Here is a 23007-nt window from a genome sequence, read left to right as displayed (position 1 = left end):
AAAAGTTATAGACCCTCTTCTCACCCCCCACCCCCAAATGTTCACACCATATCCACACATCAGTGTTTACTCAGATTTGTCTCAACTTCAGGGCATTCCAACATCTCAGGCTAAGACTCTCACACAATGCTGAAATTCCCCCGAAACTCTCCATCATGTATTCATCTTTGCTCCAGCTTTGCAACGATGAGAACCTCCTACCTGAAGAGGTTCCACTCCATCAACATTCACCTCTGATGGCTACACAGTTGCAACACAACTGACATCCGTTTCGCCCTAACTTTGCTCCCAGCTTTGCCTGCTCGATGTGGTATAGACTAGTCCCATCTTCCCTCTCAAGACAATTCTCCATGTTCCTGAGGTGCTGGCCACACCCTCTCTAGCCCTTCCGGGCTGCATGCCTCTTCCCTTCTTTGCAGTTCAGTTTTCCCGGACACACTTATTCGTCAACGGCTCTCTCAGACACCCAGCGCTGATGTACAGCCTGGATCCCAATACAATCTTCTGCCCTTGGACTGACCAGTGCACGCTCTGGATATCAGACCTCCGTGAACATATCCTGAGAGTGGATAGCATGTTTCAAACCTTAGTTTACTTCAAAATATAACACATATATGAAGAATTGCACAGTGCACAAACGACAGTTCAATCAGCCATCGCAAAGCCACCATCCACATAACCACCACCCAAGCCAAGAACTAGAACTTCTCCCACCCTCGTCCCAATGCACATTCTGTCCACCCCCACAAAGGTAACCTCTACTCTTTTACGGGAACAATTTTCTTGCTTTTAACAAAGCTTTATCGTAGAAATGTGCAGCCCATGTAACACTATAGTTTAGTGTCCCTGGGTTTTGGATTTTGTATAAATGGAGTCATATAATAAGGAATGCTTTTGTCTTTGACTTATTTCACTCAATGGTGAGTTTGTAAGATTCACACACGCTGTTGTATATAGTTGTAGTTCATACGTCTTCATTGTGGGAAATTTTCCATTTGTCTGAATATACTGTAATTTACTTATCTAGTCTAGTATTTGGACACATGTGCTATGTCTGGGTTTTGGCAATTATGAACAAGCTGCTATAAACATTGGGGCACACGTGCACACATTTACGCTGGGCATCCCCAAAAGAAGAACTGTGTGACTTCAGCTCAGTGAAATATCAAGCTGAACTCTGAACCAGTTGTATCAATTCATGTTTTCACTCACTGCATGTGTGTGTGTGTGAGTTCCAACTCTTTCATGTCACGGCCAACACTTAGTATTATTAATCTTTTTCATTTTCACTACTCTGGTGGTTCTATAGTGGCATCTCGCTGTGGTTTTAACTGACACTTCCCTAATGACTAATGAGGTCGAAGCCCATTTTCATCTATTTATTGGGTATTTGTGGATTAAAGGTTTTGGCAACTCCTTAGTCGTCTGACTCACATTGAACTTGTAGCCAAATGAAGTAAAGTCTCTGACAGATGCGGCTGCTTACTCATATCTCCCTTATGGACTCCAGTTGGGTTTTGGGTCCCCAGAGTAGGTTCAAACATTCTTAATGATAATGACAGCTAGTATTTATGGAGTGTCCCGTGTCCCAGGCACTGAGCTGTGTGCTCGATACATGTAGTCTCTTAATCCTCACGAAGAGTGTATGAGGTTGCTACTATTATCTTCATTTGACATAAAAAGAAACTAAGGTGGGGAGGCGAACTCATTTACCTAAGGTCTCACAACAGGTGATGTAACCTAGATTCAAATCGATACCCTTAGCCACTATACCATAATGCCTCCCAGTGGAAACATTTGACTCCATTAAAAATAACTTTAAAAATGGTGAAAAACTGAATAGTAAAATGGACATGTCACTGTCAAATAGAGAAGCATAGTTGCAAACTATCACAAAGGATTAGTATGCTTCACATACAAAGAGTTTTTACAAATGAATAAAAGCACAAGCACCACAATAGAAAGATGATCAGAGGTTTCTGAGGTCAGGTAAGTCTGGGAAATCCTGCAGCCTTCTCCCTGTTCTTCTACCCCTCCAATGGACATGGACAAAATGCATGACTCTGAGAATGGCTGCAATAGAACTGACTTTAACACAGAGACTTCCCAATCTATTTGACCAAAGTAACCCTTCACATCCTGAATAGTTATAATTCTTTGGAACAGACATACTGAACTCTGTCATAACCACTGTTTCCTCTGGTTGACAGTCTGGCAAAACTTCTGACAGAGGAACAAGGAAAGGAAATTAGTTTTGTCCAGGGTTTCTCAACCTTGACACTGCTGGCATTGTGGGTTGTATCGTTCTTTGGTAGGGGGTGGGGGGCTGTCTTAGGGACTGTAGGATGCCCAGCAGCATCCGTGGCCTCCACTGGTAGATGCCAGGTGCCAGCAGAACGTCCCTCATCCCCAGCTGTGACAACCCAAATTGCCTGTCGACATGGCCAAGTGCCTCCTGGGGGGCAGAATCCATCTTCCCCTCATCAGAACCACTGGTCCACTTTGAGTGATTTCTAAGGAACTCATAGAGGTCACCCACGATTACTCTGACCCCAGTGATCCCCAAACTGCATAGTAGTTCACTATACTTTGATTTCTGTGCCTTGTGACATCTACTGTTCTTGTTTTAACAACATAACATCCATCTCTTATCTGTAAGTGTTTCTTGTTTGTTAGAATTCCTTACATTTCCAGACACACCAAACCACCTACAGTTTCCCGAATGTGGGAGTTTTTTCCATCTTTCCATCCCCTAGGTGGACTTAAGCTCCTTCCTTCAACTTACATTAAAATCCCCATACTCCCTGCACTGCCTTCGATCAGGCCTCCAACATACATTATACTTATTTATTTATGTGACCGTCTCCCCAATTCCTTGAGAGCAGGGACTGGGTCCTATTCATCTTCTGATTCTCAGCACAGAGCGGGCACCAATCAATATACATGAACAAAGGAGCAAAATATAATTGAGGATAGGTCAGCGCTTTCATCCACAGGGTCCTAGGCGGATTTCTAGTAACACCGAGCTCACTGACAACCTCTTCGCCAGTTTTCTCCTAGAAATATTTTCCCTGCTGGTCTCCAGGCAGACAATTACTTCTTGAGACAAAGTAGAAGTACCAGGGAAGGTACCAATTTGTTTTTCTCCTTCTCAGCCATGAATATGACATCATCTGCTCAGCCGGCATGTCCAGACAGTTTCTGATCGTTTCTCATTCCAAACAGAAGGAGAAAAGTCCGTTTCCCTTGATCTCAGCATTTTTGCTAACCTCAGTTTATTCTGGTTGGTGACATTTTCTATCCTGGGAGATGTGTTCTCCTTTCTATGTTTGGGGAGTCCCTTTTGGGCCTGAGTTTTTCAGAAGCACCCCCCACCCCCACCCCGCTCCTCAGCATTGTGGCAGTCTCTTTAAGTATTGCCTTCTTTTTTATTTCCTGTCTGGGATTATTTTAAGTTTTAGAAACATAATTTAATTCTTGGGAACCCTCTAACTTTACCAGAGTTATCCAACTGGGTGGTAGTGGGTGGAAAGAAAAGGGACAAGTTTGACAAACATTAGTAAAGGGCAAGTGACCCAATTTGATGACCAATTATTTGGATGTGGAGGAGGCGAGGCGATGACTCGCAGATTCTGTTGGAAACAGTGGAGGGACGTGGCTCTGGTCGCAGAGATGGTCACAGAAGAGGAGGAAGATTAAGATGAGAAGAGGGAGCAGGCTGTCTGGGACGACCCTGGGCATGGTCTGAGGTTTTCATGGGAGACGAGGTCGAGGTGTCAGGGAGGTAACTGGATATAAGAGCCTGACGTTCTGGAAAGGAAATGTGATTTGGGGCTGTCGGTGTGCATGGCCGCTGAAGACCCAGGAGTAGCTGAGCGCTCAGCTGGGGTGCGCTGATGAAACAGACAGTGAAAAATGGAGTGGGAAGAATGGTCCTTGACGGAAACTGAAGGAGTGGTCAGAGAGAGGGGAGGAGGGCGAAGGGGGGGGCAGGAATTGGGGGTCACTGGAGAAAGGGTTTCGGGACAGAAGGGGTGGCCAGCAGCTTTATGATATAGAGAGGGCGATTCAGGTATGGGCTGAAAAGTGCCCGCTGGATTAGCAGTCATTGGGGGACCCCAGGGATGGCAGCCTCAGCAGAGGGAGGGGCTGGAGGAGAGGCCGTGGGGAACAGACACAGGGTCGTAAAGGAGGATTCACTCATGCATCCACTCACCCCACAAACTGCGGGGCTGTTGTGGGATACAGCAATGGGCAAACTGGCAAAAGCCCCTGCCCTCACGATATGTACTTTTTAGGGAGACATAGCATGAGGGACGATTCATTTTAAAGATGATTTTTAGAATTATCATCATTCTACCGATGAAGGGGTCAAGAGAAGTCAGGTGGCTACTTGCTCAAGTTCATATCAACGTCAGAGCTGGGGTCATGCCCTGACCTGCCTGGCCCTTTCCATTCTTTGCTGCCTGAAGGGGACGGAGTTTAGATGGGAGGAGATGATACAGAAGGCACAGCTGGGTGGGGAAGAACAAAGCTGCAAGGGCCTGGGCTGGGCCTTCTCAGAACAAGGTTTCTCCTGGTTCCTGCTATCCTTTATCCAGGACCCCCTGTGTTGGGCTTCGTGCTTGGGGTCAGGTCCCTCCCATGCAGTCACTGAGATCCACATGTTCGCACATAGTTCTATTTGAGCCAGAAGTTTGAGAGGTGGTCTGTGGCAGCTCCGCCTCCCATCCCCCTTACTTAGGAGTAAATGTCCATTTCCTGTGGAGACCCTGATCCATATGGTTTGAGTGGGGCTGAATACATCTCTGTATCAGCTTACTAGAGGAAAGGCTAATCAATGTCCCTCCATGAGCTCAGATATAAAGATGCTGGAAAGAAGCTGGGCCTCGCTTCCTCTGGAATGGTGAGCTTAGGGACCAGGGTGGGCCACCCACAGCCATGTTGACTATCTGAAGAAAACACCAAGTAGAGACGAACAGAGTCCAAAGACAGAGGAGACTGAGCTCTGACGATGTCATTTGCACTCCTGGGTCCAGCTCTGTCTTGACCTATCAAGGACTACTCCAGACTTTCCGATGGCTCGAACCAATGAATGATCTTTGGCCCCCAAATCTGAGTTGAGTTTCTACATTTGCGACAAAAAGAATCTGACCAATACAGTTTGCCATAAGATGTCAGCTGTGACTGTGTAAAATACATGAATTTACTTTTGCAACAGCTAACTAACTCCAGGGACTTCCTCCAAGGAGCCATATGAATCTGCCACTTTCTAGATATTCACTGCAGGTGATAAAGGCGCAAGACCTGAGCTTACAGCGTAGCCACGGAGATGACAGGAACAGCAGAATCACCATGTACAAAATGCTTTACGTTCATTTCCCTGAAGCCACAATCATAGGAAACAATTAGCTAGTAATTCCAGGTAGGTTTCTGCAAGTGTGGACTGAGCTGGAGAGAGGTTCCACGCTACAGGAGCTTGGAAGGAGGTGGGCTGAGAAGGGGAGGGGCTGACTGCGTTCTGGGCTCTTCTAACACGGTTCTGGGCAGGTGGGCTAAGGTGGGGACGGTGGGGGACAGAGAGAGAGGCACAGGGAGTCTGGGGAAGCTGTGTGGGTACTAATGTGAGCGATAAGAGCGGCTTCTCCTACCTTTCCCATTCCAGCGTGGGCATGTCCCAGCTTGACCACCACAGGGAAGTGAGGGGCTGCGAGCTGAAAAAGACAAGAGGAAATGCCTCATTATTATCTCAGAGCATCTCCGCCAAGGCTCTGGGCCCTGCCTGCTCTGTAGAAAGATCCAGTCGTCTGACATTGCTAGGAATCCCCACAAGAATACGTTGACAGACGGACATCCTGCCGTGTGGCTCAAACTCCCCAAACGCCAGTGCTTCTGGCTTGCAAAGGGAGTTCCAGCTCTTCAAACCAGTCTGCCCATGGCATCCACCAATCTGGAGAAATGGCAGAGGGGAGCAAACGGATGGGTTTCAAATCCTCTGACAAGCATGGATCTGTGCCTCAGTTTCTTCATCTGTAAAATGGGGATGATGGGTATCCACCCCACAGGCTTGCTGTGAGGAGTAAATGAGTGATTGAGTGTGAAGACCTTACATTTTTAGTGTTCAGTGAATGACAGCTTTGTTATTCTTCTGCCTTATGTTATTTCCCCCATGACCTTTGAATATTTGGAAACTGTCATTCCCTCCCCCAAGCCCTCTCCAGGTCACCCAGTGAGGTTTCTTAATAATAGGGGCTCTGCCCACCAGGGGCACAAACATTTATTGGCTGCACAGCGTGAGGCCATGTCCTGAGTGAGTACCCTGTGTGATCTCCCTTAGGGAGTTACACTTACGAGGGCAGCAGCTGGCCTGGTTGGTTCCCCGTTGCACCCCCAGCCCCAAGAATACTGCCTGACCCAGGGGAGGCACTTACACAGAATCTGTGCTTTAATCAGTGCTCTGGGCAAGACCTACAAGGCATGTGCGCTTTCTCCGGTGACACACAGGAGAGTAGGGCTCAAAAGATCAGGTGCTTGCCCACGCCCAGGCCCACGGTCGCTCAACTGGGAAGCGAGGGAACCAGGCTCACGGAGACCTAGGCTCTGCGCGTCCTCCTTCACGCTGCTCATATGCTGTCGGAGACAAGCTTGCTTGTGTCTAGAGGTATATTTGTAGTTGCTCGAGGCAGAGCTTATCCCTTCCAGTGACTTAGTCATAACGTGTCGCCCCCTGCCTGGGCAGCCTCAGCCAGGGGAAATCATGTTCCACGCACTATGCTGCACAGTTGTCTGTTCTGGCACCTGTCATTCTGTCCTAGTGCTGTCTGTTCTGACCCTCTGGGAGCCTTGAGAGGAGGAAGCCAGCTCTTCCCTCTTGGTGCCCAGTTCCTACTCTGCTATGGAGGAGCTGCTGTAGCGGCCACAGAAGGGTCGGCAGTGAGTCACAAAGCCATTCGATAGACCTCATCTCATTTACCCCCACATTGAGGCAAGTGGGGAAGGTATTCTTTTTTTAAGTAAATATATTGGGGTGAGATTGGTTAATAAGACTATGTAAGTTTCAAGGGTACAATACTCTACCATGACATTTGTATATTGCATTGTGTGCTCATCACCCAAAGTTTAGTGTCCTAGAGAAGGTATTTTATTACCATTTCACAGAGAGGACAACTGAGACTCAAGGCAGCTGCTGGGAGGGGGTGAACGCGGGTTTGTCAGATTCTAAGCTTGATGTGAATGGTTTCTGACCAAGGCTAGCATCGTGGCTTCCTGCAGTAGGTGCTGAGTAACACAATTTCCCCCTTATTAGGCTAGAGGCATATCCTGGTGTGTAGAGTGAACAAATGCATCTTTAAAAAAAGTCAGTGGTTTTGATTCCAGAGGCAATATGTACACACTATAAACAATTTGGAAAATATAATAAAGTGTTAATATTATTATGTATAAAGAAGACAATACAAATCACCCTCAGACTTTTAACTATTTTGGTGTATTTTCTGATGGTCTTTTTTTTGGGGGGGGCCCTGCATTTTAAGACGGGGCTTGAGGTGAGAGGAAATAGGCGTGCTTTCTCTTCCCCTCCACCCCTCCCAGCCCGTTCATTTCGCCGCACACTGATACGTATTGGAAAGAACATGCGTGTTGCAGTTAGACTTTCTCTGTTTAATCTTGGGCTAGATAACTAACCTCTCTGAACCTTAGCTCTCTAATCTGCAAAATGGAGAAAATAGTGCCCACCTCACAGGATTGTTGGGGGAAGGAGAAATGAAATAAGGAGGGTAAAGCTGCTTAGCACCAAGTGGAGTTTCAGGCTCAAAGTGGTGAGTAGAATTGAGAGGAGAAAGGAACGGATTCTAACCTTGTGGGGCAAGAGGGAGGTAAAGAAAGTCTGGATGATGGAGAAAGGAGAGCAGAGGCCCCAGCTTGGCGTACCAGGGAGAATGGGAGGGAAGGCAATGAAATCCAACAAAGGAAAATCAGGGAGCTACACCGGAGGGAGTAATCAGAGGTGCTTAAAGGCTGGCAGTTTGAATCTGAAGGAACCTGAGCAATAATCTTGCCAAGCCTCCATGTTACCATGTTATGATAGGTAGACTTTCTAGGAATACTGCCCAGGATGTCCCAACCCAATCTCTGGAGGCTGTGAATGGGCTGAGATCATCATACAATGTCACACAAGAATTGTTCTATGTTATCTGGTACAGGGGACCTTAAAATAGGGAGATTATCTGGGACGGCCTAATCACATCATAGGAACCTGTGGCGGAAGAGAAGGCAGAGAGATTCAAAGCATGAGAGTCAACCCTTCATTCCTGCTTTGAGATGGAGGTAGCCACGTGAGAAGGAATGTGGGCAGCCTCCAGAAACTGAAGGCAGCCCCTGGCTGACAGCCAGCAAAGGAAATGCAGACCCCAGACCGCCAGCTACAAAGCACTGAATTCTGCCAATAACAAGAATGAGCGTGGAAGAAACTCTTGAGCTTCCGAGGAGAACGCAGCGTGCTGGCACCTCCATTTTGGCTTCATGAGACACTAAGCAGAAAACGTTGCATGCCATCCTGGACTTGTGGTCTATAGAACTGTGATATAATAAAGGGGTGTTCTTGTAAGCTGCTAAATTTGTTAGAGCAGCCATAGGAAACTAATACATGTGTCCTCCTGGAGACGGAAGCCCAAAGAGCACAGTGATTGTTTTCAGACCACGCCATAGCAGCACCAGAAGTCACGCTCACGTGTTTTGACTCTCAGTCAGGCACTCTCTCTACTAAGGCACGCTTCCCTGGGGACCATACGCATATCGCGGGTGCAATCAACACTTCCCCTTAATCATAATGACCCATACAACAATATCAAATCAAATTAATTCAGTGGGTGCCAATGGAGTGAGAATTATGTGGCTGGCTCTATGTTTTGTGCCGTGCAGGACACACAGAAAATTGACGCAAGATTTCTTGTCTTGGAGAGATGGGCTGTACAATGAAAGAGCAGAAACAAGGCAGCTCGGCGGCTAAATCTGGGGTGGGTGGAGTCATGAGCAAGACGCCACAGCAAAGGACGGCTGAGAAGGATTCTGAAGGATGCGTGGGTTGTGGGTGGGTGTGGGGCGGGCTCAGCATTCCTCAAGGCATAAATCGTGCAGAGTACAGAGGCCTTCCCACGGTGGGTGTTTAGATTCTTCACGAGCGCTAATAACAAAGACACATAGGAAGGAAAGATTTGGTTTCGGATATTAATGTGAGTTTATCTGCAGTAAAGCTGTTTTGGACACGATGACTAAATAGAATTATATATTTGCACTGAGTGTCCTTCCCCAGGATTCTTCAATAAAATTGAAGGAATGCATATATTAATTGTCAGAAAGAGTGGGAGTAGAAATTGTGTCTGGATTTTGTAGGACACAGAAAGTCAAGCTAGAAAAATCTGAGAATTTACAGTAAGATAGTTCAAAGAAAGTATTTTGAAAAGTTGTTTAAAGCAATGAATTTGCCTGACACTAGGGGGAAAATTTCCATTGGCTTTTTCTTTCTTTTTTCTTTTTTGACTTGTTGAGAAGAGCATTCTTTTTAGAACCCACCAGCAAGGCTCTGGGCTGGGCTGGTATTGGGGAGAAGGAAGAGGCAATTTGGGGCCAGATTATTGGGGGCCTTCAAAGCTGAAGGGAAGAGTTTAAGTTGCTCGCAAGGGCCGTGGGAATATAGCTTAGTTTTGGGACAGGAGAGAGACATGCCAGCTGTGGGCAGGTTGAATTGTATCGGGACAAACTGAAGGGCCAGAGATGAATCTGAAATTGATTACAACCAACATGGAAACGCCACTGGTTGGGCCTGGACTGGGCTGGGGATGGTGGGGAGAGTGGGGGCACGCGCAAGGGTTTTCTTTCTTCTTTGTTTTTAGGTGACAGTTTTTGAAATTGAAATGTCTTCAAATGACCATAGAAATTCAACCTGAGGATTGTCCACAACCTCATCGTCTAATCAAATTGGGGTATTGGGCCACATTACTTTGTCATCCTGTTTGTACGTCCAATTGAAAAAGGGGATACTCTGCAATAATATTAGAGACAGAATTTTACATCTATCTTCTCTCTGAACATTACTCATTCCGTTTTTTTCCTATTTTTGCCACAGTCTTTCTCTCTCTCTCTGTCTCTCTGTCTCTCTCTGTCTCTCTGTCTCTCTGTCTCTCTGTCTCTCTCTCTGTCTCTCTGTCTCTCTGTCTCTCTCTCTCTCTCTTTCTCTCTCGCTTTCTTTCTGTCATCTCTCCCCCCCTCCCCAGCCTGGTTGACTGACCTCACCTTCCTGGTGTGTCTGGTAGGTATTCCTACCCGTCATGCATCGTACTCAATCTTTGCAAACGTGTACACACGTATATGGTGGAAGTTGATATTTGTTTTTACAAAAATGGCTCTTTTCACTTAATATCAAACCATGCACCCCCCCCTTCTATCAATAGGTACACTCCTAACCCAGTAGTTTTAATAGCTTCCCAACACTCCACAGGGCACATAGGCTGCAATCCTTTAGCCATTTTCCTATCAGTGGGCATTTGTATAAGCCTCTCTCTGCCACAAGCAGGACCACTACATATCTGTACATGTGTCCTTATAAACTAATGGCTTAATTCCTAGAGGCCGGGCCACGGGCTTTTCAAGAGGAGAATCAATAGAATTTAGAGACATTCTGACAGGTTTCTAAAGTCCTTTGTTACAGCTCAAGAAATGAAAGCGGGTGCCATGGTATGGCCACTGGGTGGGTCTACCCACCATATAATCTCCCAGGCTAATGACAACTACATTTATTGAGGGTCTCGTAAGGTCCAGGAATGGTACAAGGCCCTGTACGTTAACATTCTTCCCCTTCCCCAAGTGATAGATAAGAAATCAGAGGCAAACCACGCGCCCAACGTCAGACAGGTAAGGAATGGTGGAGCTTGTCCACTGCCACGCGTGTCTTCTCCCCACTCCCCCCACCCCTCGCCCTTTCCTTTCCTAAGCTGTTCAAAAGGGTTTCAAAGGCCGTTCCCATTTCCACTCATTTGCAACACACCAGCCCCTTCCCGAACACAGACAGGTCATGGAGGACAAAAAACATCTTGTCGGCTATTTTCTCTCTTCCCTTCCCAACAATAGCTTTATTAGTTCCCCTGGGGATGGCCAGCCCGTACATTTCTCACAGGCTCTCTGTCCCCACTCACATGCCCTCGGGTGCTCCAGAGTTCAGTATTACCCAATGGCATGAGAAGCCTGACATCCTGTTACAAGGGGCAGATCAATTTTTGAAACCAGAGATCCCCACCCTGATAAGGGTCCTATTCAAGTCTCCTCAGAAATCAAAATAAGTGGGGGTGGCCCAATGCGCATGCTGGGCGTTCTCCTGGCGGGTCGGAGGCAGAGCAGTATGAGCCCAGATCAACACTGTATCACCCTCATCGTCATGCCATGCCGTTGGAAAGCTGGGACCTCAGTGGTCTCGTGCCGCTTTCCACGGAAGGAGGCAGTTTCCTCTACATTCATGACTTTCTGGAGATTGCAATGTGTAGAGTGACTGGTCCTGGCTAAGTGACAGAGAAGGCTACGCCTGGAAGAGTCTGGAGGAGGAAAGCAAGGATCAAAGAAGGCTGGAAAGATTTCAAGGAGGAGCTGGTTTCTATTCCATGCCTGCAAGCCTCTGCCTAATTTAGTTCTTGCTGACCTCTTCGTTTCATCTTATGTTTCTCCCTCTTCACACCCCAACCTCTGCCTACCAGTTACGTTCCAACCCATGGGCCTTTCAGTTCTTTACTGATTGGGTCATATTTCCTCCAGCCACAGGGCCTTTGCACATGCTGCTCCTTTCCTATGAAAGACTCTTCCTAACACTCTTTTCTAGGCAAACCCCTTTTCATACTGAGGCCTCAGTTGAAACGCTTGGTCCCCAGACAGTGCTTCCTTGGCTACTGGTCTAAGGTAGGTACTTCCTTTTAGCTTCTCTAGCACAGCCTTCATAGAGCTAGCCACCATTTGTACTTACATATTTATTTCCTTTGTGTCCATCTCTCCCCTCCCCTGTAGGTACTCTGGCAAAACTAGGTGCTTTGCTGGTTTTATTTACCACTGTATCTCCAGGGGCCACACAGGCCCAGCATACAAAAAACACTGTGGATGCAGTAATTGTTGGATGTGGGTTAGACACAGCCAACCATGACCGGGAGAGATGTCATGTGCAAACAGGCAGAGCCAGAAAGAATCTGGGGACAAGGAATTGATAAAGTTGGCTTAAGGGAAAGGCTCGTTGGGGAAGCAGTGGGAAGTCAGGTGGAAATATGGGAGTCACAAGCTTGGAGGGCTCTACGCCAGAGGTAGGCGTTTGGGCTGTATTCTGCGGGCATTGGGCAGCCACTGAAGATTTGCATGCAGAGGGGAGATGCGTGCAAGCAGATGTGGGGAGACTTCTGGAGACTGTGGCAACAACAACTCCCATTTTTGGAGTACTTACATTGTACCAGGCATGGTGCTAAGCAGTTTGCATATATGCCTCATTTAAATCTCTTGGCGGTTCGATGAGGTAGCTCCTGTTTTTATCCCCATTTTACACACAACGAAATGAAGGCCAAGAGAGGTGAAGTTTCTGGCCTAGGATTACTGAGCAAGAAAGTGGAGGAACTAGGATTTGGCCAGAGCCACCGTCCACAGCCACTGCCCTGCCCCCGGACCCAACTCTGCTGCTTCTGAATAATCATACTCTCCACAATCGAGTGCTTCCCATGTGCTCAGAACTGTGTCCACTCATTTAATTTGATTCGCGTGGGTGGGTGGAGGCCAGCAGACTCGTTAGGACAAGACTGGCTACTGTAATTGCCACGCAGTTCAGAGCATGGGGGGAGCAGCATGAGCTTTGGAGCCAGAAGGACCCCTCAGAGCTCCCAGCTAGTTTCGATACCTATGGTGATGAGCCATTGGGCAGGCCACTGACCACTCTGAGACTCAGTTTCCTCGTCCACCAAATAGGGAGGTCGCTTGAGAAATCGACACTATAATAGATGCCAATTGCTAAATGGTCATTGTCTGTGGAGAGGCTTAGATCGAGTTAGAGGACATCCAAGGCCTGGCATGTGGCAGGATGCCAACCCATACTAGTTCCCTTCTCTTCACATCTATGACCTCAGGGAAACAGTGACCAGGGTGGGTACGGGGGCATCAAAGGCTGAGTGACAGGACTCAGTCACTTCTTGGAACTTGGAAGTGGAGAGATGAGGGGTGGGAAGCCTGGTTCCCAGGCTGTGAGCAGGAAGCATGATGAAGCCTTTGACAGAAGTGGGGCAGCCTGGAGACGGGGTTTGTTCCAGGCATTTAAAAAAGATTGATTTAGAAGAGAGAATGGAAACATCCTGACAGCCGCTTGATAAACTTTAACCTTGGAATGTAGCATCTGACAGAATCTTCTTGGAATGTGAGCACGGCACATAAAGACACTTCTGTCAGAAGGGAGGAAACTAGGCAAGATGACCTTTGACAATCCTTTCCAATCCTTTAATGTTGTGACAAACCTGTAAAATACCACCCGGATGACTGAAACCCTTAAAGGGAGGACACGTCAAGACCAAGTTCCTCACCACAGCTTACAGGGCTCTGTGTGATCTGGCCCCTGCCTTCTCCTCAACCCCTCCTTACCTACTGGTCTCCCATCAGCCCCTCTGTCCCAGTCTTATTGGCTTTCTGACCCTGATACCAGCTTTGCGCCCTCTGGCCACAGAGCCTTTGCACATGCTGTTCTCGTTGCCCGGAATGCTGTCCCTGTTCCTCCTATCCTTGCTTCAGGTTGTAGCTCCCGTGTCACTTCCCCAAGACGTTGTCTCTCACCTCCCTGCCTCGGTCACGCCTGCTCACTTCTCTCTCCTTTGTAGCATTTCTGCCATTTTGAACGTATCTGTGTGATTGCTGGACGAATGTCTGCCTTCCTCACAAGACTGTAAGCTCCGTGAGAAGCGGTGGGCCTGTGTCTGCTGCTGTTCATCATTGAACCTTCAGGCCTCTCCTGAATTACAGACCTGCCTCCTGAACCTGGCCCCCGGGTAGTCCCACAGGTACCTCCAACTCAACGTTTCCAAGTGACCTCATGAATTCCCATCAAAAATTCTGCCGCTTCTTCCTGTATCCCGACCTCAGTCAGTGGTCCCACCTCCCCCCACCCCCAAGTGCCCAAGATAGAGATCCCACCTGCCTTCTTCATTCTTGGGTCTGCCCTACACCTAGGTCTGGCACACAGGAGGGGCCCAGGAAATGTTTGTTGAACGAGGTCTGTGGTCTCAGCCCAGGCGAACGCTCTCTACCCTTAGAATCCCACCTCTGAACCCTCTGCATCACCTCCTACTTGTAGTGTTTCTTGGAAAAATACTGGTAGCATATTTAGAAAAATTAAACTAAACCTGCCCTACCAAAATACAAACATTCTTTTCTTTTACATTTCCTGTTTCCCTGAGAAACGGAATAGTCAAAAATAAACTGATAGGATGGCAAAATTTGTCCGCAAATAAGCTTTTTTTGTTCTCGCCCCTGTGATGTTTATGGCACAGAACGGCTCAGGCTGCCAGCCCTTGTCCTATGAGGTTCTCCTGGGTGCCTCTCAGAATTCAGACAACACCCCCAGCAAAACGGTGCCTCTGGAGGGTCTGAATGACCCAAAGTGCCGAAGATCAGCCTGAATCCCGTGGATATATGCCGCCATGGATTTCACTCCCCCTAGGTTTTTCATCGTTAATTTTATTTTATTCACAGTTTCATTCCAGCTCCATCTCTAGGTGGGGAAAAGCGCCCTGTACAAGTCAGATGATCCCAATATGGGAAATTATTTTTGCCTCTTCTTAGTGACTTCAGAAAATAGCTAAATAATAGCAATACTTTAGTATCCACATATATTTATTTTTTTGGCTTCAGTTTACGTTCACACACGTAATCTCTTAAGATGAAAGTAAATGTAAAACTGTGGTTAAAGTTACTCTTGTTGGTGTGGCATAGAACAAAGACTGCTTATTTGGAGCTATAAGCAAAGGGAGATATTTCCTCTGGCTCAGGGAAACTCTGTTTGTGGAATGTTGTAGAATGAGGAGGAAGAGCCAAGGGAGGCACTGAAGCCAGGCAGACCTGAGTTTGCGCACAGTTGGCGTCCCTTCCTATTGGCGCACCCTTGGGCAGCTTTCCCAGCCTGTCCAGTCTCAGTTGCACTATCTGGAAATGGGAACAGGCACGCCAGCAATTAAGGTCATCCTAAAGATTTGTTTGTGTGTCAAATACGTGCTGCGTATAGCTGGATCCTAGCCAGAAATTCTCTGCGGATAATTTGAACTAACATTCACTTAAAAATCAGCCAAAAACCCCCAACAAACCACAAAACAGAAGACCTAATTACCACCTGGTACCGTTAGGGGCATTTTAAAAAAGCTTTCCATGTTGTACTATGCATTGTAAAAAATCGGCTTTGAAATTATTTTTAAAATCAACATTAAGTTGATATAATAGATTGATGTGATCTTCCTGATACACAGAATCACTCCACACACTCATTTTCCTGTGCAGAAATATGCCCAGCCTCTAATGATCTCACCCTGCCTGGTTTTCATCCTGTAAACCTTTTATTTAATTCAGGGAGACCTGATCTACCATAGCTGCAGTGATAGTGCCTGATCTTTGTTTTTAAATAACAGCTTTATTGAGCTACAATTCATATATCATGAAATTCACCCTGTCTAAAGCCTACCAGTCAATGTTTGTAGTATATATTCACAGAGCTGTGCGACGATTCCCTCTATTATCTCATTGCAGAACATTTTTACCATTCAAATCAAATTTTCGTCACCTCATACCCATTACCAGTTACTCCCCATTCATTCCTCCCTCCAGCCCCTGGCAGCCAATGGTGTACTTTCTGTCTCTATAGATTTGCATGTTCTGGAAATTTCATACAAATGGAATCATACAACAGGTGACCTTTTAGGAGCAGCTTCTTTCATTTAGCGTGTTTCTAGAATTCATCCATGGTGTGGATGTACCAGCACTTCTTTCCTTTTTATTGCCCAATACTACTCCTTTGTATGGATGAGTCTGAATTTTAAATACATCTTGGAATGGCCTGGATGTGTGTTTCCAGTGACTGCAAACCACGAAGACAAAGGCATGGCTTAGCAAGTATCAGGGAACAAGGACAAGACTTCGGCAATGCTATGGATCAGAAATACAATATCCAGCTGCACAGCTCATGACTTTATAATATTTGGGAGAGAGGAGAGTGTTTTTTATTTTATTAGCAAACCAGCACTAGGTTGGAGGTACTTGCATTCTGTGGGTGTCAACCCTTGTGGGCCTCATTCCCCAGTGTTTTCAGCCCTTAGAAGCAGAGGGCCTAAGCTAAGTCCTTAGTCCAGGTATTATAACAAGCAAGATCTCTGCTTCTGGCATATTCTTAACTGACTCGGTCATCCCATGAACAGGTTGATAAAGAGAAGGGCTAAGAAGCAAGAATGTTTAGAAGCCAAAGAAGGAAGTATCAAGAAATACTGGTATTGGGTACCCGTGAGCAGAGTAAGAGAGAGCAAATGATCTCTGGTTCTCCCTCCCCCTTATAAAACCACTGCCCCTTCCCTTCTGAAAACGACCTTCCTTTCTCAAACGCTCATGGCGAACTTTGAAACCATTCAGAAAGGAAACGCTGACGTGTGGATTTTATAATCCTACAGCAAAGCTAAAATTGTGATTGCCCGTATGTATTTATGTCCATCCATGTTGGTTTGAGCTCCGTGAGGGCAAGGCTCGTCTTCACTGCATCAATTCTGTGCCCACACGCAGCAGGCGTTCCATATTGGTTGACGGAATGACTGTAAACACGCAGAGTACTACACAGAGACAGCTGTGTAAACATTAGGTGCCATTATTATTGCCATCATCATTATTAGGTATTGACTGAGTCACCTTTAGAGGTGCCTGCTCCCCTGTACTGAACCTTCTGCCATTCCAGGTGTCTAGGCTTCCCTTGGTGTCTCTGTCCTTACTCAGGCCCACTAGGACACCCACTTTAGTGTCGCCGTCCTGCTTCCTGACATCTATGGAAGAGGCTACGGAGCATAATGAGCACTTACAAGGGCAGGCTACCTGGGCTGAGCCCCGAGCATCACCACTGCTGAGCTGTGTGTCCTCGGGCAAGTGACTTCACCTCTGTGCTACAATTTCTGCATTTATTAATCGGGCTAAATGTAGCACGCTCCACACAGGTGGTCTCAGGGGTTAAATGAGGTAATATACATAAAGCACGCACCGGGGCACAGAGGGGAAGCTAGAATCATGCTGGCTGTCGGTATTATTAATCTTAACCCGACACCATCTTCATAGCTGCTGCTGTCTCCCCCCCACACGGCTCTCGGCTTTCCAAGGTGACACCTGCCAAGAGGAATCTGGGCTTCCATGTTAGAGGCTGGCAGGGGTTTAATGGGTTACCCATGTGGCCGTAAATCTGCAGCAGATGGATGTGTGTTGGTAAAAGGGAAGGACATCCTGAGGTGATGGCTCTGAACTTGAAAGGAAAGATGGACGGGCAGTCATTCTAAGCTCTTTCCTGGGCCTGGGGTCAGGCAGCTCTGCTTGGGCACAGGGGATGTGATAACCCTTGAGGGTCACCCCAACCACCAAGACCCCCACTCTTCATCACACGATACCAGGTCTCCTGCCTGACCTGACAGAGATGAACCCTGTCCTACCCAAGGGGGTCAGATGTGAAAAGGGACCCCCAGAACCATCAGCACAACAGAACCCCTGCACTGCAGAGCAGAGGAAAATGAGTCTGGAGAGGCAGAGACCCGCACAGGGCCACATCTCCTGCTAACACCCTTCATAGTTACTGATGAGATGCAAAAGGTGGCAGGCATCGCCTTCACTTTATAAATAAGGAAACCGAGATACAGAAAGAAGGCACTTGCCCAAGGCTAAAAAATAAAATTGTGAAACCAAGCCTTCCATTCTGGGGTGAGAGCCCCCTTCCAAATCAGAGTTATTTCTGTCCTAGCCCCCATCTTCTCTACTTAAAAAAAAAAAAAAAGTCTTTTGTGGAATGTGCCCACTCTGTGGAAGCAGCCCCTGACGCCAGGAACCTTTCCTTCTGCAAGTTCCAAAGAAATGTTGAAAAAAAAGTACTGTTCAATGAGAAAGGATGGCAGGGAGCTTACAAAATACACCCACCCTTTTTGGGGGCTGACTGTATGACACTCTGCTAAACGCTAACGAGTGGTTTCCATCGGCGCCTCCCAACAACCTATGAGACTAGATGGACAGAAGGGAAGGGGGTCAGGGTGGGGCCCGCAGAGCCACAGAGGAACAGCGAGGGTAACTGGCAGGGCCCCGGTTCCATCCCAGCTCTGCCTCTTTCTAGAGGAAGTGAGAAGAGCCACCAGGTAGAAACGCTGCTCAAAGTTGGGGAGCCTGCTGTAGGGGAATGCACACCCCAATAAAAACATAATATTGGTCTCAAAGCCTGGCTATGATGCCGTTTTGAACCTGGCTAACATCACTGTTCAGAGACGATATGACAGTTTTTTGCCCGATTTTTCTGCAGGGAGTGGAGATCTGGGGAGAGGAGGGCCAGTCTGGGGCTTGCTCTCACCGCCCCTTCCGTGCCGCATGCTGGGCCAGAGGAGCTCCCCCCACCTCCCGCTGCTCTTGGGAGAAGGGGTGGGTGCCCAGGCAGGACGGGGATAGCCTCTCAATGACAAGTGCGGGGCACACTTCGGGGCCTGGAGTCTCTGTATGTTCTTCCGGTGAAGGTGTGAAAGTAGGTGTGGCTGAAAGAAAGCCGTGAGGCCCACGCTGGGTCATCCCTGCCTGCAAGACGGTGGCTTCCTGGGAAGCTGAGGTTTCCCAGGAACGCCGGATGACAAGAGTTCTGGGCACGTTCCGGAGGGAAGAGGGGAGGACTCCTTTGCACCCGGCTGGGAGATGGAGGAGGAGTGACACAGCCCAGCGAGGGGGGACACTGAGGGCAGGGTGCAGGGGTCCCAGGCTTGCTGTCCTGCATCGAGAAGGCAGGGGTGAGGGGTGAGGAGGAGCCCTGGGGCAGCACTGCAGCCAGCCCTCCACTGCAGGGTCTGCAGCTCAGGCTGAGCAGGGAAATGTCCACCATCTCTCACACAGGGGACAACTCCCAGGTCCAGAACAGACACTGGGGCCTTGTGCCAAAGGGCAAGACATGTCTCTGGATGCAGGGGCTCCTTTAAGGAAAGAGTCATGCTGGCCACGGCTGACAGAGGCCAATGATTATTCAGTGTCTGCCTGTGGCCGGCTCCACAGCAGCTGGATAGACACAGGTCATTCCATCCTCACAATAGCCCCATCCTAGTGTTAGTATTACCCCTAATTCACAAATGACAAGACTGAGACCGAATTAACTATCTTGCCCATGTTGGCTGAAGCCAGAGTCCATACTTGGGACCACACTGCCTTTCACACTAGCCCCAGGGGACACAGAGAAGACCCAAGCCCTACCCTCAAGAGGCTCACAGGCTATGGGGGCAGCAGGTCTGTGAACAAATGATTTTAACTCATTAATGCAAATATTCAAGAGAACTGCGAAGAAAACCCTACAGAAGCAAAGAAGACTGAGTGGTCATCTGGGGGAGGGTCATTGGAAGAAATGTCATGAGGACATTTGCATTGGGCTTTGCAGGTCAAGCAGGAGTTTGCCAAGTAGAAGAAAGGATGATCCAGGCAGAAGTATCCACAAGGGAGAAGGCACAAAGGTGTGAAAGTTCCTGAATGACTCAGGAAACATCAAGGTCAAGTACAGGGGTAGAAGGTCAGGGGAGGGTGATCCTGGGAGAGCGGGGCTGACCAGGGTTTCACATTCACAAAGGACCTCAAATTTGGACTTTCTCATGCTCTCTCCTCATAGTCTGTCCTGTGTGTGTGTTGAAAACATTGGTTTGTTAAACGTACAAATTAAAACTACCACACATTTGGTTAACCTGTTTTGGAATTTTTAAAAACAAATCTGGATCCTCAAAAAAAAAAAAAAGGACTGTTTTCATCTTTCATAAATACATACTGAAGTATTTTCAGATGAAAGGACTTAATGTCTTGGATTTGCTCTAAAATAATCCAGTGTGGGGTGGGGAAGTAGAGGACACAAGATTGGGTCTGTACTGAAACTGGTGGTGGGTACACGAAGGTTCATCATTCCACTCTCTCCACTTTGGCGTAGGTTTGAACGTTGCCCTAATAAAACAGTTGTTGTTTTTTTTTAGTTTTTTTTTTTTTAGAGAGGTCACATTTCTGTACTCTGAGTGGTCCTGGGGAGTCCCAGGATGTCCTTCATAGTGAGAGAGAAGGGTGAATGATGGAAGGAGGGGACACGGGGCTGAAAACTAGACTGGAGCCAAATTGTAAAAAGCCTTGTAAACTATTCTGAGAGGGCTGGCCTTAATCCCACAAATGATGGGAAGCCTGGTGCAGAATTTTCAGTAGGGGAATGACACCATTAGCTTCACATTTGGGAAAGAATGCTTCTAGCTGGTGTCTGGAAGAGAGAAGGGGTGTGTGTGTGTGTGTTTGGGGAGGAGGTGGATGGGGTCAGGTGGAGGGCCTAGCCCAAGGCTGGGTCAGCTTCTCCTCCACACTGTCCCTTGGCTGTGCCACCAGGGAGGACCCAAGCAGAGACAGTGGTTCTGAGATAGAAAGGAGGGATGGATCTGAGCAAAATCTCTTTTATCTTTGTCTTCCTAGCATCACACTGTCTTGTGGTTACTTGTCAGAAGAAGTAATTACTGATTGCAGTATGCCAATAAGCATTACCTACTGAGGGTCTCTGGCTAGACTGGATGTAGCCAGACCATGCCTACCTTTCTCCCTCCTACCCCCAGAGCTGGCATGATGCCTGTCAAGAGCCAACTGCTGGGCGAGTGGATGAATGCATAGCACAGGGCTGTCTCTGGTCACTAAGTCAAGAGGGGTATGCAGCATCTATTGGGCACAGCCTACAGCACTTTCATTTTTATTACCTTGTTTATCCTGCCCAACTCTACAAGTTAGGTATTGCTATGGCCATTTTGCAGATGGAAAAATTGAGGCTCAGAGAGATTTAGAACCACCCTCACCCCAAGTTTATCCAGCACAGCACCTGACACATAGTAGCCCCTCCATAAATGTCCATGGGTTGGATTGAACTGATGTGAAATCACAGGACACCATTGCCCAGGGTGGGTGAGGAGGGTTCAGATCTCCCCTTAGGAGAAAACAATTTCCTCTTCACACAAGAGCTTCCAGAAAGGCAGTGGTTTCTAAGCTGAGAGGGGATGGGAAAAAAACAGACCGGGCGCAAGGTCTGTCCATTAATATGTCAGCCTTGGAAACTTATGTCTCCATTTCTCTTTTGGCTCCTTAGTGAGGTGCTTCCTCCATTTCAGATGGATGGTGTTTTTTTCTCCCCTTCTAAAAAAAGCTGCTAGATGCTTTTAAATTAGGCAAATGAGCAAGGGTGATGTTCATTTTTTCCCCCTTTCATTTTGAAGGTGTGTCGCGTGCCAAAAGGCCGCTGGACGGAATGTTCAGAGGGCACATAATAGAGCGACCGAGGGTGCCAAGCTCCTAAATCACTAACCAGACAGGATACTCTCAGCTCTTCAGACTGAGAGACCCCTGGGCCAGCACCACGAAGCCCCAACAAGTGAAGAGATGGCCCCCAATCTGAGGTCTCAGCAGGAGAGCACGCCCCTCCCTCGAGGAACTAGAAATTCAAAGTTCCTCCCAATTTTGGGCCACTGCTCCTTGAGCTCACGTCTCCGAGAGCTGCCTCGTGAAGGAGGACAGTGGATCCCTCTCTGTGCAACCTCACAGAGTTGGCCCAATGCCAGTGCCTCCTACCTGAACTTCAGTCCGCTCATCAGTAAAATGGGCCTAAATGAAGGACTGCAACGAACAGAGACGCTCTAAACGCAGGTGTCTCCCGGCCGTCTCCTCTTCGCTGGTCTCCTCTCTGTCATCTGTGAGCCTTGATATTCAAAGTGTGGTCCAAGGACCAGCAGCAGCAATGTCACCGGGGCTCTTGTCAGAAATGCTGAGTCCCAGGCCCCACCCCAAATCAACTGCTCAGATTCTGCTCAGATGAGTCATAGGCAGGTTGAAGTTTGAGAAACTGATCCCATATGATCTTGGCTAAGTCGCTTTACCTCGGCTTTCATTTATTCATTTATAAAACGAAAGGTATTCATTTAAATGGCTTCAGATCTGAAGTCCCATAAAATTCAAGTCCTGCTAATAAACACCAGCCTTTCATCCCAAAATGTGCCTAGGAGTTCCACCCTTCCCTGTGTGGAAGTATCAGGTTTCGAACGGGTCAGAAAATCAATGAACATGTCCTTCCGGGGAGGTCCCTGGGCCGGGCGGTGTAGGGTGGTACGGAGCTGTGACTATGACAGAGCACTCTGGAATTGCCAGTACAACCCTATTTGAAAAGATTGTGTCACATTGTCAACCCTTAAATCCCAAATTTTGGTTTGGAAACTATAGGCTTCAGCAGCATGAGCCACGGGCCCAGCTCATGGCAGATTGCTTCAATGATCCCAACTCACGGTTTCCCTGCACCCATGCCCTTTACAATGGGCTGGACTTGTGACTTTCTTTGGCCAAGGCAGTGCAGCAGAAGGGACGCTGGGGGTCTGAGCCCAGCGCCCTTAGGCACAGTCGGAGAGCAGCAGACAAGTCTCGCGGTGCCGTGCCACTTGTGTTCAAGGTTGGGTGCTGCTGCCTGAGGACGCGGAGGCAGGACAGAACCGTCCTAAGAGCCAGGTGAGGCTGGGTCCTCCTTACCTTTGTCTTTTTCGGTCTCTTTCTTAGGGCAGGAGTGAATCAGAAACTGATTCACACTAAGGTGAAAATGACTTTCTCCCATTTTGACCCTCTTAGGCATTTTGAAAGGGCATCAGTGACTTTGCTAAAAGACCAGAGCTTTAATAGAAAAACCGTCTCAGCCCAAGTCTCAGCCCAAGGGTAAGCGGGGCAGCC

General features: G+C 47.8%; 1 protein-coding gene across 1 annotated transcript in view; it reads right to left on the bottom strand.

The window, feature by feature from the left end:
- The window catches only part of SYN3 (synapsin III), a 409774-nt gene that overhangs the window by 76764 nt on the left and 310003 nt on the right, over positions 1 to 23007 (bottom strand). Inside the window, exon 6 of the mRNA XM_019728421.3 lies at positions 5652 to 5714. Coding sequence (XP_019583980.2) covers positions 5652 to 5714 — 63 coding nt within the window. The remainder of the gene's footprint in view (positions 1 to 5651; positions 5715 to 23007) is intronic.

This window comes from Rhinolophus sinicus, chromosome 1 (assembly GCF_057876585.1).
Source record: "Rhinolophus sinicus isolate RSI-liver-muscle chromosome 1, RSI-T2T, whole genome shotgun sequence".
In the NCBI taxonomy this organism is placed as follows: Eukaryota; Metazoa; Chordata; class Mammalia; order Chiroptera; family Rhinolophidae; genus Rhinolophus; species Rhinolophus sinicus.
Note: the sequence above shows the minus strand (reverse complement) of the source record. Positions and strands in the feature narration are given on the sequence as shown.